This window comes from Meriones unguiculatus, chromosome 18 (genome assembly GCF_030254825.1).
Source record: "Meriones unguiculatus strain TT.TT164.6M chromosome 18, Bangor_MerUng_6.1, whole genome shotgun sequence".
NCBI classification, from domain to species: domain Eukaryota; kingdom Metazoa; phylum Chordata; class Mammalia; order Rodentia; family Muridae; genus Meriones; species Meriones unguiculatus.
In genome coordinates, this window is record NC_083365.1 from 56,143,851 (window position 1) to 56,162,509 (window position 18,659).

The following is an 18,659-nucleotide window of genomic DNA, read 5'->3' on the forward strand; positions in this document are numbered from 1 at the left end:
TTCTTCACTTGGGGCTTTCTTTAATGTTTCTATTTCCATCTTTAAATTTTGAACCGTTTTGTTGATTTCCTTCTCCTGTTTGTTTGTATTTTCCTGCCTTTCATTAAATGATTTGTTCAACTCCTTCACTTCTTTGTTTGGACTTTCCTGTATTTCATTCAGTGATTTACTTATTTTCTGTCTAAAGGTCTCAATCTGTTTGATTGTATCTTCCTGCATTTATTTATAAATTTTATTCTTTTCCTCCATTATCATCTTCATAAGCATAGATTTAAGATAATTTTCTTGTGTTTCAGTTGTGTTAGAATATACAGGGTAGCTTGCTTTGTAATAACTGGGTTCTGGGGATGCCATATTGATCTGGCTGTGTGTGTGTGTGTGTGTGTTTATGTTAACCTTTAGCTATTTGGTTGTCTCTGGCATTGGCTATTAGATCCTGTTGATTACTGGAGTTCTGCGGGGTGCAGGGAGAGCCCTGGGTAGGAAGCCAATGTTCCTGTAGGAGTTCTTCTCAGATTGATGGGAATGATCTAGGATTTGCAGGTGGTTCTTAGGGAATTGCCGGTGGGTCTCCTCAGATATTTGATCCTGGGGACCAAATGGATTCCTCAGGAGCTCAGGGATCCTCCTTTCACCAATTGAAGTCCTGTAGTCTACTGTCTTGCCACTGGCATTCTTACCCCAAAGTTAGTGAGCCCAGGCACTGTGATCAGACATTGTGCTAGCTGGGTGCAGTCTTTTTAGAGAACCTGTAAGCTCAGAGGTCCTACTGATCTCCTTTGGTAGGCAGGCTGAGGCTTGGAGTAGTGTCTGGGGTTGCTTCGATGGGTCCTGAATGTCAGGGGTTCAAGGTTAGGGCCCAGTGCCTGGGATGGTGAGAGCTGTCCCAAAATTTGGAGCCATGCGCTGTGCTCCCAATACCAGAGGTATCCTCTCCACAGGACAGTGAGTGTAGGTACCTGAGTTTGGAACTTGGAGGTGCTGGTGCCGGAATGCGTTCATGGGATGGTGAGACTGGGTGCCTAAGACTGGAGCCAGGAGCCTGGTACCAGGAAGGTTTTTTACAGATGGTGGGATTGGGCAGGTGGTCTAGAGCTGTGGTTGTGCCAGGCGGAGCCCGGGAACTTTTCCCGGAATCATTCCTGTGGGCTTTCCTCTCACCTGATAAGCACAGATATTGGGGTTTTGAGGGTCCACAGTATGTCCTGTCTTACTGCTGTTCAGATATCCTATGCAGTCGCGCCGCCATTTTAGATACGTTTTTTATTTTTTTAAAATCTATTTACATCTGCTTGGATATGAGAACTTTATGTGAGAACAAATCTCTGTCTCTTTCTGTGTCTCCCTGTCTCTGTTTGTCTCTCTGTCTCTCTTTATCCTTCTGTAAGCTAGAGGATGGCATTAACTGTTTTCTAATTGTTCTTCTAAATTTCTGAAACAGACTTTCACAGAACCTGAAACCTAGAGCTCAGAGAATAGGACAGACTGCTTGGCAGGCAACTCCCAGGAATCCCTGTCTCTGTTCTTCCAAAACAGGGATTACAAGCAAGTGCTATTGTACCTCGATTTTCTACACACTACAAATTATCATTTAAAAATATAAGTTGAATTATGAGACTTGTTTTCCATTAGTAAATAATTTTAACAGAGGGACCTTTAACCTAATTTTTGTCTATTGTCTGATGAGAATCAAATAGAAGCTTTTGTAATCCTGGCACATACCTCTAGTGACATCTTAAATTTTATTTAATTATTTGGGAAACAGTGATGGGGTCTAGTTGGTGAACCTCTAGCAACCTTTAGTCAGTTGTGCTGATTTTTGCATGTCTGAATTCCGTTTTCAAAATTCATAGATTTCTTATGTGAGCCATTCCATTTTTACCTATTTTTTTGTCTGTTATTTTAAAACACCTTTTAGGACTAAAAAGTGCCACTCTGAATTTTAATCTTTGCTGGTATTCTCACTCAGACTACAGTTTTAAATTGAGTATGAAATTAGTTGATTCATACAAAGTCCCTACTTCCCTCAGCATGCTATTCATAGGCTACTGTATTCACCTGCTAACAAGGAAATGGTGGAATGATTTTATGGCTTTCTGGCCTTACCTGAATACTACCTTCTTAGAGATTGTCTTTTCCTGGCCCCTGTAAGAGGGAGCAGCATGGTGGCTCACTAAGGCAGGAGAAAGGATTTTAAAAATCCATTTGGAGGGCTGAAATCTCTTTCAGCTTCCAGTATGAGCTGCAGCAAAGCTCTTATTGTGGGCTTCTTTTAAATTTCCCATATTGCAGTATTAAGCATCCTCCCAGGAACTAGAAGACACGGGGAACTGCCCAATCACTTCGTGCCCAGTATCACAGGGACCTACTTGGCAGGATGTGGGCTAAGATAACAGCTGTGCCCAGTTGTAACGCTAGCAATATAAAGTGAAACAGTTGCAAAATTATCCTCAGAGCTTATGGAAGAAAGGAAGAATGCTATTGAGGTTAATTTGCCAGACTTCACACAATCAGGATGCTGTAGAATCTAGTTTGGGCACCTGTGTCTGTTTTATTCTCTTGCCTTGTTACATGCATTTCTTTTGATATTGCACATCACCTCAAGGAGGCTTAGTGAGAGCTGCTTGCCTTTCGTGGACAATGAAAGTTCATTTACAGAAAGCTGCAGAGGAGACCTGGACTATTAGTGTAACATGCAATGTGCACAAAATCACATCTCACTGGCTGCAAGATTCTCATCTGCCTTTTTAAATCTTTGACCACTGTTCTTGCACATTTCTGAAAAATAATTTTTATTATGAGAAGAGATTACTAATACCACTGTGGTGATAGGGTAGGCCTCAAGTGGGATGATAAATATTCCACATAGAGAAGGGGAGAGAAAGAGGGGAGAAGAACAGGAAAAGGAAGGTGAGGGAGAGAGAGAGAGAGAGAGAGAGAGAGAGAGAGAGAGAGGCATATCAGATATTCTCAAAATGTGGTGCCTGCACCAATTGCATCAGTATTCCTGGAAACTTATTACAATGGCAATTTTTTCCACATCTACTGAATCAGAAATTCTGAGGGTGAGATAGTTTAATGAGTCTGCCATTTGATTCTGATTCATAGTAAAATCTGATGGCCACTGCTATAATCCAGATTCTTACAAGACTGTTTTCTTGTGTTCACAATTGTCCTCAGTTTTAATGATAACTGTGTAGCAATTCTTCAGTGATATGATGTCAAAGAAAGAGGTCTTTTCCAACTAAGTCAACTAAGTACTTTTTAGATGTCTAATACACATAAAGGATACAGCTAGGCATATGTTGTATACTGCTTATTTTAACTATTGTAGGGAAAAATGAATAAAATAAAGCCACACTCAACTGTGAGAACTCTTTTATAGAGAATACTATTTGATTTAGCAATGGAATAAAATAAAAAATATCCTACCTCATTGTTGTCATATTTCTTCTCTCAAAATAAAAAATACAGGCCAAATTTATGATTGTGTTATTAATACTAAAAGGTCCTTTGCCTATTTTCAGAGATAGATGAGTGAAATTGTTATTTAAAAAAAGTTTAATCCATATCATTAACCTGGTAAGTTATCAAAATAGAACACACAGCCTCAAGTATCTCTGACATTTCTTCTGTGTTATGAATGAGTTCCCATCCCGGCAACCCCCTCGGTCAATCAGAATCATAAAGTTCCATGCCCAATAACAAAACCAACTTAAAGTACACCTTTCCTCCTATTTAGCTTTTATTAAAAGAATTCCTAAGGTACTGAGATGTAGTACATCATATTTATTAACAAAATTATTAACAAATATACAAAACTTTTACATGTAATCCTCTTACATCCATTTCTTCTCTATAATACTGATTTTGTTCAAGTAGGTTATCTACAGTATGTAAACATCCCTTGGATTGACTTTACACAGATTAGGAAAGCCCTCTAACCCATGCTTTTATCAGATACTTTTTTTTATTTGGCTTTCATTTGTTGCATCTAATCTCCACATTTGGCACATGGAAGAGACATCTACAGTGCAAAAGAGGCAGCCTTTCCAGTTTCATTCTGACACTTGCAGGGGCATAAAGAGCTGAGAGGAGAACAGTGAGCTCTGACTCATTGGCGCTGGATCAGCTGTCATGCCAACTCTTGGTTCAGCTGTTAAACTTGAGCACAAATCAATGTCTCTTCCTTCTCCCACCCTTCCCGCCCATCCCCCATGCAAGGCTGAGTCAGTCTTAACCTTGTCTCAAAAGGGTAAAAAGAAATACCACCCATCTTAGAACAAGTAGGATAATTTCACTGAGAAATGATTTTTCAGTGATTTTTTTTTTTTTTTTGTATGTGGGTTGGTTTCCGCAGATCTAATGATGCCGAAAAACAATCTGAAATGGAGAATAAAGATAAAACAGATTCTAGAGTAGGACTTGTTTCCTGCCTTCACCTACCATCTCTGTACTTAACAGTGACGCCTTTTCGTGGTGGCAAAGTGACAACGACCTCGGTGAGTTAGAAACAAAAAAGCCAAGCTTTCATTTACTACTTTAAAACTTTGCCGTGTCCAAACAAAACAAAACAAAAACAAAAAACAAAACAAAACAAAACAAAAAAACCCCAAACATTTAAAAGAAGAAATTAAAAAGGTAATTGGAGATCCTGCCCTCTTCTTTCTGGGTTTCCTTTTGATTATTTAACTTAGTCTAACCAAGTAAAGCTGATCCAGAGAGAGCTCCGCTTGGTCCACTCAGGCCCATCCTCACTGTCCAGCATCGTATTGCTCCTGTGGTGGCCACACCTCAGGGGTGAGAAGCGGCCTTTGAGAACGTCTGAATTTGGATGCGTGTTCGCCTCCTGGCTTCCGTCACCACAAGGATGCAGGCCCTTCCGACACCCCGTAGAGTTCGGCGAGTTTCCGGAAGCGGGGCCCCCAGTCCGTGAGGAAGTCGAAACTCTGCTCCGAGTCCGACGGGGCCGACTGCAGGGAGCTGAGCGAGCCGGCCGCGGAGCCGTCCCCCTCAAACATGTAGGTCTGCAGGGAGTCGAAGGGCGGGGCCCACAGGTCCATGTCGGCCTCGTAGAGCTTGGCCAGCACGTAGCTGTGGACGGTGCTGCTGACCGCGCAGGCCTGAGGCACGTGTCGGGAGAGGCTCTCGATCTCGGGGAGCATGTCCTGCCGCGTCTTGGGGGCGGTGCCCGCCTGCGCCTCGCGCGGGTTCCACATGGCCGCGATGTCGAAGGCCTCCGTGTCCTCCTCGCCTCCCCCCTCGTCGTCGTAGCGCACAATGTTCTCGTGGATGTTCTCGTCGTCGTCGATGATGTAGGGCTGTTTCCGGTGCCGCCGCAAGGACAGGATGAGCAGCACCAGCACTGCCAGCAACACAAAGAACAGGGGGCGTCAGTCCCGAGACACACCAGGTGGGTCAAACCTGAGGGAATGAGCCTAGTGGAGCCTAGTCTACCTGATCCTCCCTCCCACACTGTTACATTGAGAGCTCATGGGTAAGTGAGGCTTTATAGTTCTTAGGTCGAGTCATCAGAAACTGCATACCTTCCTAGAGGCTTGCTGCTTTGAGAATGTCTGTAGACACACAATAAACCGTTATGAAATTCCACTAAGACCACACAAAGCACAGGGGCCTGCTTTAGAAGATACACCTCGCATCAGATCATGCGCTCTGCTTACAGAGTAGTGAGTTTTGCTATAATCTAAATATCTCATTAGGTGGAATTCTGCTTTCTTGCATTAGCATCTTAATGGGATTCTACTAAAAATACAACCATATATCAACAAATAATGAGTGCTGACAAGGTAAGTGTAAGTAATTTTTTTTTTTTTAAATGCCTTCTTCAAAATCTAAGAGCAACGTGGGAAGGGGTTTACCGGACTCCAAACCTAACTGAGGAGCTCTGGACATTTGATAAGTTCTGGAGTTTTCAAAAGTTTGGCTCCTGGTAGGTCAAGCTCAATCCATTGGCTAGTTCCACATTCGGGAGTACCTGGATGTACAAATTGGAGTGTTTGTTCCTTTGGAAAGGGACGCAAAGTTGGGGGTGGGGATGTGGGGAGGGATCTAGGGATCTAAGGGGTGAATATGCTTAGGATACGTTGTATTAAATTCCCCAAAAAAGTTAATAAAAATATTTTTAAAAGCCTAAATGAATGACCCTTCAGGTTCAATAACCTCAGGTTCCTCAAAAGTACCTTTAATTAGAGGGGTATTTGTAATTTCCCGGAGCCAGTGGTTTTCATGGGAGGGAAGGAATGAACAGTGACATTTTATATAGTTCAGTATGTTACCAAAGAAGCACCACATTGTTGGACATGCCCTTGAAGGTCTGGATAAAATTTTATCCTAAAAATGCATTTAAAATAAATTTTTTTTTTTTTTTTTTTTTTTTTTTTTTTGGCTAGGTGTGTTCACTGGGGTTTAAAGGAGGGATAGAGATAACCCCATTGAACTGTTTATCTTTGTAACTGAAAACATTTTCCAGGAAGTGTGTTGAGGTTTAAGCTATAGAACTGCTATTGATTTTTTTTCCTGGTGTGCTTTGTTACAGCTGGTGAACAGTGACAGTTTGACAGCACAGCAAAATAAAGCAAGCTCAGTTTCTTCAAGGGTGGTGATGGTGGTGTGCAGTGAGAGATTGTGGACTGACTAAGAAAGCTCACAACAACAGACTTACAGTTTTTGATGAGTACAGACCACAGTAATGATGATGCATATACAAAATACATATACAGAAATTAATGATGGATGACTGGATTTGGAGAAGAGGGAGGAGAGATTCTGCAGTACACTAACTGCCTCCTGGCTGGAGTGGCCTGTGGCTTCCAGTGAGGTTAGGTATAGAGAGGAAAGGGAGGCTGCAGCATGGGCTTCCACAGGGCTGGGAGTGGGACTGAGGAATTGGATCTGGAGGGGAAGCAGGAAAGGTAAATGCTTCTTGAATACTGCTTCTTGAAAGTTTTCTCTGTGGGTAAAATTATGAGGCCTGGACAAGAACTGTGGGATTTCAGGAAAAGAGAGCAGTAGGATTTTAAGGGATTGAGTTGGGGACTTAAGTGTGAAAGACTGGAACATAATTTATATTTAAAATAGCATAAAAAAGTTGGTTTCTAAGTGAACATTCATATTTATGAGATAGTTAACATTAAACATATTTTAAAATGCTCTATGCTAAAAATGCATAAACAACACTGATTATAACAACTATAACATAAACTTGTCCTATGGACTAACAGTATTAATAAGATTAATGTTAATACAAGCCAGGCAGTGATGACAGCTGTCTTTGGGTCACAATTGTGCTAATGAAGTACAGAGGCAAGGCTACTTAATTCTACTGGAAATACTAAGAAGGAAATCACACAGATCATGTGATTTTTAAAGTTGTAGTAATGGGATTTTAGAAGAAAGAAAATGGGAACAGTTTTTTAAAGTGGCTGGGCATAGTGTATGTGTCTAGTTATTAGTTATCTGAGTCTGGAGAATCACAGAGCATATGAGTCTGGGAGTTTGAGGCAGTATGGACAACAAAACAAGACACCGTCTTATAAAACAAAAATAACTCCAGCCAGGAAAGCCAAAGCCTACCTGGATTTTCACCTCATCTGCCTCCCCTCCAGATTCAATCCCCCAGTCTTATACCCAGCTCTGTAAAAGACCACCTGCTCACTGCCCCCTTCCTCTCTGCTCCTAACTCCAGTGGAACCCACAGGCTATTCCAGCCAGGGAAGCAGGCAGTGTAACTGCAGAACTTCTCCTTCCTCTTTTCCTAATCCAGTCATCTAGTCTCATGCTTTCTCTGCAGCAGATCACCAGTCTCCCTCTCCCTGTCTCCAGTGGATCACACAGGCCTTCCCCTCCAACCTCTCTCCCCATCTCTCTTGCTTTATCCTAGTCCCCAATTCAAGCAGGCATTCCCTGGGAATGCTCCAGACAAGCCTGCCAGGGAAGCAAATAGGCCAGCTAATCAGGGAGGCAAGCTTCAGATCTTCAGTCTTCCTCTTCTCCAAATCCAATTTCTTACTCTCACCCCAAGGTCAGTAGCAGACTACTTGTAGCCTCTAGTCACTCACTGCTCTGACTCATGGTACTAAACAAATCCCAGTAGAATACCCTCCTATCCTCCTCCCTGCAGACCATCTAGGCCTCATCCTTTCAGTCTACCCCATTCATAAATGTCAGCTCCCAATACCTAGAAACACATTTTACCTGGAATCCCCAGTGGCTGCCTGTGGCAGGATCACAAAATTCCCTATCTGGCAACACAAACAACTCCCCCCATTACCACCAAAAAAAAGGGGGGGGTATCAGAAACCAAGAAACAAAACATCCACTCAATAAAGACAAGATCGGTTATTAGCACCTAAAATTAAAATCACTGCAAAATCACGGTCACAGTCAGGACAATGTCTACACGAGTGGCCAGCAATTTCTACTACAGGTGGCCCCAAGAGAGACAGCATAGTTGAAGCACAAAAAAAGGACCTTAAAATAGCCCTTATGAATATGATTCTTAAAGAGAAGATGAATAAATCTATTAAAGAAATCTACAGAATCACAAACAGTGAAAAAACTAAAAATAAAAAGTTCAAGACCTGAAAATGGAAATAGAATCTGTAAAGAAAACCCAAACTGGGGGAAATCTGGAAATGAAAAATATAGTAATTTAAACATGAACCCCTTGAGGTAAGCCTCAGTAACAGATGGGAAAGAGAATCTCGGACATTGAAAACAAGATGGGGGGGGAGAGAAAACAAGATGGAAGAAGTGGATAACTCAGTCAAAGACAATCTTAAATCTTAAAAAAAATTGATACAAAACATCCAGCAAAGCTGGAACACTGTGAACAGACCAAATCTAAAAATAATAGAAACAGAGGAAGAAGAAACAGAGAACAAAGGCACAGAAACAATTTTCAACAAAATCAGAAGAAAATTTTCATAACCTAGAGAAGGAGATGCCTATCAAAGTACAAGAAGCATAAAGAACACAAAATAAACTGGGTCAGAAAAGAAATTTCTCTGAGCACATAATCAAAACACAAAGTGTAAAGAACAGCAACAGAAAGAATGTTAAAAGCTGACAGAGAGAAAGACCAAGTAACTTACAAAGGCAAAGCTATTAGAATAACACTCAACTTCTCAATGGAGATTCTAAAAACTAGAAAGGGCTAAGACAGATGTTCTAAAAATGAAAGAGACCACAGATGCCAGCCCAGACTACTATATCCATCAAAACTTTCAACCACAAAGATGGAGAAAATAAAGCACTCCACGATAAAACCACATTTATGTATTATTTATCTACAAATCCAGTCCCAGAGTGCTAAAAGGAAAATATCAACAATGAACAGGTTAAAACCCAAGAAAACACAAAGAATAAATAATTCCAGGCCAGCAAATAAAGAGGAGAAACACACAAACACACACAAAACATACGCGCACACTGCCACCACCACCAGCAGTAGAACCACCACCACCAACAACAAAATAACAGGGATCAATACACACTGCTCATTGATATCTCTCAGCATCAATGGTCTCAGTTCCCTAATAACTCTGGATTCGAAAACAAAGATCCTTTGTACTGCATCCAAGAAACACACTTTAACATCAAGGATTGATATCACCTCAGGGTAAATGGATGGAAAAAGATAATGTAAGCAAATGGACCTTAAGATGCAAGCTGATATAGATATTTTAATATCTGACAAAACAGGCTTCAAAAGAAAACTAATTAGAAAAGATAGGGAAGGACACTATATATTAGTCAAAGGAAAAATCTACCAAGAGGACATTGCAATTCTATGCACCAAACATAAGGGTACCCAGATTCATAAAAGAAACACTACTGCAGCTAAAATCATGTGTTGACCCTCAGGCTGATAACGGGAGACTTCGGTGCCCAGACTCACTGGTAGGCAGGTCATCCAGACAAACCTGAACGAAGACAAGCTGGAGCTAACGTCGTAAGCTGAATGGACCCAACAGATATTTACAGAAAAACCCAAACGCAAAAGAGTATATCCGCTCAGCAGCTCAAGGAACTCTCTCCAACACTGACCACACACTCTTATACAAGGCAAATCTCAACAGATATAAAAAAATTGATATGACATTTTGCATCCTATCTTACTACCACAGATTGAAACCAGGTATCATCAACAACAGAAACAACAGAAAGCTTACAAACTCATGGGGAATGAAAAACTCATGGCTGAATGAAAAATGGGTCAAGACAGTGATCAAGAAAGAAATTAAAAACATTCTATAATTGAATAAAAATGAATATACAACATACCCAAACTATGGGGCACAATGAAAGCAGTTAAAGGAGGCAAGGAGGCAAGTTCATAGCACTATGTGCCTACATAAACAAACAAAAACTGGAGGGAGCTCATAGTAATGATTTTACAGCACACCTGAAAGCTCTAGAACAAAACAATGAATCTACACCCAAAAGGAGTAGAGGGCAAGCAATAATAAAAGTCAAAGCTAAATTAAAAAAAAAATAGGAAAAACAAACAAAAAACCGACATAGAATCAATGAAAAAAAAAAAAGAGTTGGTTCTTGAGAAAAAAAAAATTGACAAACCCTTATCCAGACTAACCAAAGGGCAGAGAAAAGATCTAAATTAACTATATTAGAGATGAAATAAGACAAAACAATAGACCCTGAGGAAAATCCAGAAAATTACAAGGGCACACCTCAAAAACCTCTACTTCTACAAATTGGAAAAACTAGAAGAGATGGATGATTTTCTTGATACATACAACTTCCCAAAATTAAATGAAGATCAGACGAGCAATTTAAACAGACCTATAACAGTTAGTGAAATAAAAACACTATTTAAAAGCCTTCCAACCGGCTGAGCGTCGGCCGAGGGTGGCGCGTGGGGGCCGCCGCCCTCCCTCCGCGCCGAGCCATGTCCGTGTACCGCACGGAGGAGCGCGGCCAGCCCCGCTCGCCGGACTACCGCCTGTTCTTCAAGAATGTAGCTGGTCACTACATTTCCGCCTTCCATGATATTCCTCTGAAGGTGGACTGTACAGAGGAAAACGGCATTCCCAGAAAAAAGTCACGAAATGATGAATATAAGAATTTGGTCAATATGGTTGTGGAAATACCTCGATGGACAAATGCCAAAATGGAGATTTCCACCAAGGAGCCACTGAATCCCATTAAACAAGATGAGAAGAATGGAAAACTACGCTTTACACCAAATATCTTCCCTCACAAGGGCTATATATGGAATTACGGGGCCCTCCCCCAGACCTGGGAAGACCCCCATCTGAAGGATAAGAACACAGAATTCGGTGGAGACGACGACCCCCTTGATGTTTGTGAAATAGGCTCAAAGGTTCTTTCCTGTGGAGATGTGGTTCGTGTGAAGATCCTTGGGATTTTGGCACTTATCGATCAGGGTGAAACAGATTGGAAAATAATTGCTATCAATGTGAATGATCCTGACGCTGAAAAACTTAATGATATTGATGATGTTAAGAAGTTCAAGCCAGGCTACCTGGAGGCCACTCTCGATTGGTTGAGACTTTATAAGGTACCAGAAGGAAAGCCAGAAAACAAGTTTGCTTTCAATGGAGAATTCAAAAACAAGGATTTCGCCCTTGAAGTTGTTAACAATGCACATGAATGCTGGAAAGCGATGCTTGCAAAGAAATGTGACCGGGGAGCCATCAGTTGTGTAAATGTGTACGTGTGTGATAGCCCTTTCCGATGCACTCCAGAGGAAGCAAGATCATTGGTTGAATCGGCCCCGACACATTCAATGTGTAAAGCAAGCAATCTAGAAGTTTCAACAGAAGAGACATGGCACTTCCTTGGCAAGTGAGGGGGACACTGGAGGCTTCTACATCAAGACTTCAACTTTCCTCTGAGGATCCCTGAGGTTCCTTTTCCCTCAGTGCTCTTGCCAAACAAGCTGATGACCATTTGATGACTTCCTTTCAAAACATCATTGTTCTAAAACTTTTTAAAAATAAACTTGTAAATAAACACTGATATACAGAACTTCTCCCTCTTAGATATTTATTGATAAAAGAAAAAAGATTTCACTTAATTTCATAGCAGAATCTAAAGGCATTTTTTGGCTAATGATTTCATTTGCTTTGGTGTCTAATTGGTTAAATGTCAAAATCACAAATTTATGAATAAATTTTTTTATCAGTAAAAAAAAAAAAAAAAAAAAAAAAAAAAAAAAAAAAAAAAAAAAAAAAAAAAAAAAAAAAAAAAATAAAAGCCTTCCAACCAAACAAAGCCCAAGGACAGATGGTTTCCATGTAGACTTCTACCATATTTTCAAAATGAGCAAGGGGCCAATATTCCTCAAATTATTGCACAAAATGGATATAGAAGGAACATTGCCAATTTATTTTATAAGGCCACAGTTACCCTCACATTCAAACCACATAAAGACCAAAGAATTACAGGTTAATTTCCCTTATGGATATAGATGCAAAAATTCTCAATGAAATACTTCACGTTGGGTTTTGACACAGGCTTGTTCTGCATCTAGTGGGATGATCACATAGTTTTTGTCTTTCAGTTTGTTTACATAGTGGATTACATTGATTTATGTATGATGAGCCATCCTTGCATCTCTGGGGTAAAGCCATCTTGGTCATGGTAAATGATCTTTCTGATGTGTTTGTGAAAGATGTGGATACATGCCCCCATCTCTAACCCAAAAGTTATCTGCAAATGTAACCACTTACAGATGAAGATTTTTGTTTCCTCTAAGGGAGTATCACTGGAGAAACGAACCACTCTCTTGGGTAGACTGCGTGTCCTTCCGTGGATGGCCAACAGAAAGTGAACCCAACAGCAGCTATGGAGGCTCCTTGTTTCATGCCAGGGCTTTTTACTTTTAATGTTGTTATTGTTTACTTATTAAAAAATTTTTTATTTTCTCTTTACCCTACAGTTCATTTGAGTTTAAATTATGGCCTCCATTTTGTGTTTTGATGGGTTTCCTGAGTGTGGGAATAAGTGTGTTTCTGCATATATATCTCCTTTTTTTCCTGATTTTTTCCTTGAGTTTTTTTCCTTCTGTTTATTTCATCTTACTCCACTGTTTTTTTTTTTTTTTTGTTTGTTTGTTTTTGTTTTTAGGTTACTACATTTTATTATCATTTTCTGAAGTCTGTTTTCTAATGTGGGACAGAAAGGGGTGGATATGGTTGGGAGGAAAGGTGGGGAGGAATTGGGAGGAGCAGAGAGAAGGAAACCACAATTACAATGCATCATATGAGAAAGACGTCTATTTTTAATAAAACAAGAAGCAAAAGCCACCAGTGTCTCTGGGCTCTTCTGGGAAGAGTTCCGCTGGGTGTGTAAAATTTGGCGTCGTGTAAAGCTAGTCACCCTCTGAAAAGGAAAGGCTGATACATGTTTACATAAAATGTTATGGCTAATGACCATTAAATAATGCCTTAAATTATGAATAATGACCATTAAATTATGCCTTAAATTTCCCCAAATCAGATTTTGGGAAAAACTGCTCTATTCAGATGAAGAATATCTGGTTTCAGAGAGAAGAACATCATTTCTGGGAAGGCTTCTTCTGAATCTTCTGTAGGTATTGTGTACAGGGCACAAGGTTTTCTAGGAACTAGGTATGTGAAAAAAGCCCCTCCCCCGACAGTAAATATTACCCAAATGAACATGTTTAATTATCTACATGTATGTGTGTGTAAATCAACTTGTAGTGTAAACCTTAGAGATGTGTGAATTGTGTTAAATCTAGGTGTGCTCTCTCAGAAGCAGGCAAGTGTGAAACTAGTGGGCTTTTATGACACTTGTGTTTACCTTAGCTTCTGGAGACTTCTTATTCTGTGCAGTTTAAAAGATGGGGCTTGGTTTACAAACTAAATTATCTCTCACAGCAATCTGAGCCATTCTCTTTAAATCAGGCTTTTTGTAATGATGGCTCTGTGGACCAGAATGAACTTACAGCGTTTTCCAAAGACAGAAGAAGCTAGCCTGGAAATTTCTGCAGGTTACTCGAAAAGGGGGGAAACCCGCACAGCCTTTCTTGTTCTGCACACAAGGTCTCCTAGTGCCACCTTATGGACACTTCAGGAATTGCAGATGGGTTTTACTTGCCCATTCAGCTAATGGCCAGGAATCTTAACAGCTGTCTAGGGAAGGTTATGTTCCTTTCTCGTAATATAAGACAGAACATGGAAAACACAACCAAAGCCCATGTCATAATTTAAAATGTATTTTGAGAAGTCTATTCCAAATGCCTATATAGGAAGCCAGTGCAATGCTTCCTACATTTTCCACAGTGAATTTCTCTGGTGTGACTCAGTTTCTTTTGTGTTTAGGTAAATTAGAGAAAAAGAGTTTATGCAGACATCCCCAAGTCTATTTTAACTTAAATCCCGAGTTCTTTATGTCTTTACCCTGTTCAGAAAGTTGCTGCAATTTCACTTTTTCTTATTATTTACTTATTTGTTTATTTATTTGTTTGTTTTTGAGATATGGTCTGGTTACATAGCCAAGGATTTCTAGATGGGTCTAGAACTTGTTCTGTGGATGGAGCAATCTGCCTCCTGAGTGCTGGAATTACAATGTATCCACACGGAAGCTGTGGGCTTCATTTATATTGAACACTGGATTTTCTCTAAGCAAGATATGTGTGGTATGGTTTAACTCAGGCAGAATGGAGGTGAGACGCAATGCAGATAGCTTCTTGTACTCAAGAGATGATTTTTTTTTTTGAGTGCCTACTTAGAAAGCAACTGCACTGGGGCTTTTGTGCACAAGATAGCTGGGGCTGAGAGAGGGAAGGATCACCCGTAGTGTTCATACAGTAGCCTGTTTTCACTTCCTTTCTTCGCCCAGCTGAGACAAAGAAGTCCCGTTTACTCACTGCTATTTGTTAGGTGACCACAGTGCCTAAGGCTCATGGCATAAACATCTTATTTCCCAGAAATCCATGTGGCTCATTCTCACTTCTTTCAGTCTCTGTTCGGAGTTCTACTTTTCTGTGAGAGCCTTGTTGACCAGCCATTTGCATTGGTGCAGTGGCAACTCTCCTCGGTCCCTGTCTTCTTAGGATACACACCCTGCACCTGTTCCTGGTAATGCTTAGCCACCTGTAGCGTGTGCGTACATGAGCTCTCAGAAGCAAGCCACCGAGGAAGAGGGAGGGTGACCAGTGTGTGGTCTGTCTAAACATCAGTTCTGCCTCTGTTTCTGATATTTGGCTTTGGCCCTGTTGCTTTACCTCTGTGATTTAGCTGCCACTTACCTGAAATGGGTTTGACCAAGTGATTATCGTATCCTCTCCCATGTGATTTTGGTTCTATCATGCCAATATGAATTTTCATCATCTGCGGTAAACTGTGAAGGCCAGGGTGTATCTGTCCTATTAACCCCAGTGCCTAGTATTGTGTTCAAGTCTACAGTAGACACTTGATAAATCTAAATGCTTTAGTCTTTCCAAAGAGACCTTGAGGGGTGGCACTGTCTTCAGCTTCCGCACTTTTCTCCAGGCTTCACTCTACTGCCTTTTGGAGTAAGCTTGGGGGAAGAAGAGCAATTCTGAGTAGCTGAGACAGAGGGTTAACTGATCATGTCTAAAATCATGTGGATACCTCCTCCCCCACCCACCCACACACAAAAGGAGCCACCAACTCACCTAAGAGGACAAAGATGCAGGCCAGGATGGCGATGAGGGCACCCCGGCTCAAACTGACTGGGAGCATGTAGGCCTCTGGGCTGCAGGACATGACTTGGCCATCATCATTGCAGCTGCACACTTGGATGGTAAGAGTGCCAGTGCTGCTGAGCACGGGCTGTCCGCTGTCCGCTATGAGGATGGGGAGGTAGAAGACACTCTGCTCCTTCTGTCGAAAGCCGGACCTCCTGGTTAGAATCCGAGCAGTGTTATCTGAAGGAGTGAGGCATTTAGGGGAGAGAGAGAAGAAGAAGAAGAAGAAGAAGAAGAAGAAGAAGAAGAAGAAGAAGAAGAAGAAGAAGAAGAAGAAGAAGAAGAAGAGAAGAAGAAGAAGAAAAGAGAAAAGAAGAGAATGAAATGGAAGTTCCAGGGGTTTAATTTCTTGGATTGAAGAAAGCAGGGAGTCAGGGACAGGGTAGAGGAAGGAGAGCGGTTGGGAGGTGTGTGCAGCTGCGGCCTGCCGTACTGCAGATTGCTTTGGCTCAGCACTTAGATTTGAAAATAAAGATTTTTTGCTTGCTTCCAGGCAAAACCCTGAGGCCTAAGAGAGAAGCCCTTTTGTGAGAATCTGTCTTACCCTTTGTGACATAAAGTGCCCAGGGCAAACTGTCAGCCTTCAGATCTAACACAAATTCCCTGGGAAAACTTGACAGAAATGAGCAGTCATTGGTGATTTTTGGTCCCTGTTTGTTCCTGCTCAGCAGCTGGCCAAGGCCCTGGGCTGCTTGCTGCCCCTAGGAAAGGGAAGCCGAGGAGCCCATGTGGTCGTACAGGATTGCTTATTTTTGCTATTCTGGCCGGAATTCACGTCTTTTGCTATTTTCTTTTATGCCTCTCACTTGGTGTTTCCAACTTCCTGAAGAACTTGTCATTTCCAGAAGCTTATTTGATCCCCTGGTTCTAGGACACAGCTTGCAACTTCTCCTGGCCTGTGGGCTGAGTTTATGCAGTTAATATGACTTTGGTGAGCTCTGTTCTTTTAATTATTAGCTTTTATTTTATGCACATGGCTATTCTTCCCAAGTGCATATTTGTGCACCACTGTGTGCCTCGTGCCTGCAGTGGCCGGAAGAGGGTGTTGGGTCCCCAGGGACTAGGGTTAGAGATGATTGTAAGGTGTCATGTGGGTTCTGGGAATTGAACCTGGATCCCCTGGAAGAGCAGCAGGTGCTATTAACTGTCGAGTTATCTTTCAGCCCTTGTGAAAATTATGCTATTAATTTCTTCCCATTTAAAAAAAATAAGAATTTAGTACTTTTTTCTATTTGAAAACTAAGAATTTTAATAAAAAGATAATTATATTCCTTTTGGAGATATAGCATGATGCTTTGTGATATTTTTTTCATGGTCTAACGATTAACTCAGGGCGTGTAGACAACGCCTTATCTTTTGTGTGAGGAATTTGTCTGTGTAAGTTTGTTCGTATGCCCATGTATGTTCACATGTGTCTCGAGGCCAGAAATTTATGTGAGTTGTTTTCCTTGCTCTTCACTTTAGTTTCTGAGCTGGAGTCTCTTCAGTGTGGATAGGCTGCCTGTGAACTCTGGAATCCACCTGTTTCCCTCTATGCAAGAGTCAAGCCTAGCATCATGCACTGCCACACCTGGCTTTTACAAGTGAGCTAGGCTCTGAACTCAAGTTCTCACGTTTGCGCAGTGTTCACTGACTCAGCCATCTCCCCAGCCTCCTAGTCATCACCTTAAATAGTTCTCATTTCTTTGTAATTACAACATTACAAAATCATCCTCTTGTTGATGTTGACCCTCACATTATACCCGATTAAATGCTTCTATGTACAGAACACAATTCTTTTTTTTAGCTAAGTGGTTAGGTATATTTCTCAAAGTTCTCTGTGTGGGCAGCTGTAGTGATGTTGATATTTGCCAAATACTATAAAGTTTTAGATTTACGAATTTTAAAACTTATATTTTTAAGTTACCTGGAAAGGCTTTGAGTTACGAAGCAGTTTTTTTCTTCTTCTGACATTGTGGTCATTTTAGCAGAGGAATAGTTTAAGATATGTGGTAGGATACATAAGAAGTAATTTATAAAGCCAAAATCAATCTGGATATGGTGGCACCACCTGCCTGTAATCTTGGAGCTGGGGAAGGGGCTGAGGCCAGAAGAACTGCAGAAAGTTCTAGGCTAGCAAGGGCTACAGAGTGAGGCCCTGCTAAAAACAACCAAACAAAATAAACAACAAAACCAACAAAAATAATACTATTAACAGGATATTTTTCTGGATGTGTTTCACATCGACTAGAAGTTTATACAATTTCTAAAAACTTAAAGCAAACATGGCTAGTGAGCATCAATATTTCTGGTTCTTCTCTTCTTAAAGTAATATAGGACCATGCTTTCTTACTGTTTTTAAGTTGGGCGTTACAAAATAATTGTTTTAATTGATGCAAAATGAGCAGGTGTCTGACTCTCCTTCTCTTTCCTTGAAGCCATAATTGAAAGAATGCAAGAACCAGGCAGCCTGAAACACAACTGAATGAGGTGGATAACTTCCAGGTGCCACACAAACCATTTTAACACACTCTCCCTTAATTTATGTATACTTGCCTCCGTGTTTTGTTTTGTTTTTAATGGTACCAGGTAGGTGTTTTGTTTTACATTCAAGTGCCGGTTTTTGTATTTTGTACATGTTGTGATGCTGAATGATTCCTCCCCTTTACAGTGAGAGAATTAGAGCCTCAGTTCAATTTTTTTGTAGTCACTAATTTAGAGAGCAGGAAAGCTTGTATTTGAGCTCTGGCTACACAGACTCTAAAGCACGTACTCCTTTTGTGGTACCATACACCTGCTTTTTAATTTAGCATTAGTGGTGTGATAGCTTTTTTAATTTATTTGTTTATTTATTTTGTCTGCTTTATACAAGCTGGTCTCATTTTGGAAGAGGGAACTTTGAGAAAATGCTCCCACCAGATTGGCCTATGCCTTTTTA

At 40.9% G+C, this 18,659-nt stretch overlaps 2 protein-coding genes across 3 annotated transcripts in view; one reads left to right on the plus strand and one right to left on the minus strand.

The window, feature by feature from the left end:
- Positions 1 to 3,540: 3,540 nt before the first annotated feature.
- The window catches only part of Cdh20 (cadherin 20), a 251,995-nt gene continuing 236,876 nt past the window's right edge, over positions 3,541 to 18,659 (minus strand). The window contains exons 11-12 of one of the 2 annotated variants that reach the window (XM_021654245.2): positions 15,671 to 15,922; positions 3,541 to 5,365 (exon numbers count right to left, since the gene is read on the minus strand). In XM_021654245.2, coding sequence (XP_021509920.1) covers positions 4,860 to 5,365; positions 15,671 to 15,922 — 758 coding nt within the window. In that variant the 3' untranslated portion in view covers positions 3,541 to 4,859. The remainder of the gene's footprint in view (positions 5,366 to 15,670; positions 15,923 to 18,659) is intronic. The other variant, XM_060371554.1, reaches the window with a different exon arrangement.
- Positions 10,855 to 12,033, plus strand: LOC110559024 (inorganic pyrophosphatase 2, mitochondrial-like). The gene has a single exon (XM_021654246.2). The coding sequence runs from the start codon at positions 10,931 to 10,933 to the stop codon at positions 11,852 to 11,854; it is 924 nt and encodes a 307-aa protein (XP_021509921.1). The 5' UTR covers positions 10,855 to 10,930; the 3' UTR covers positions 11,855 to 12,033.

Bases quoted from the DNA above. Each gene is read 5' to 3' on its own strand.
- LOC110559024 (XM_021654246.2), top strand. From the start codon at position 10,931: ATGTCCGTGTACCGCACGGAGGAGCGCGGCCAGCCCCGCTCGCCGGAC.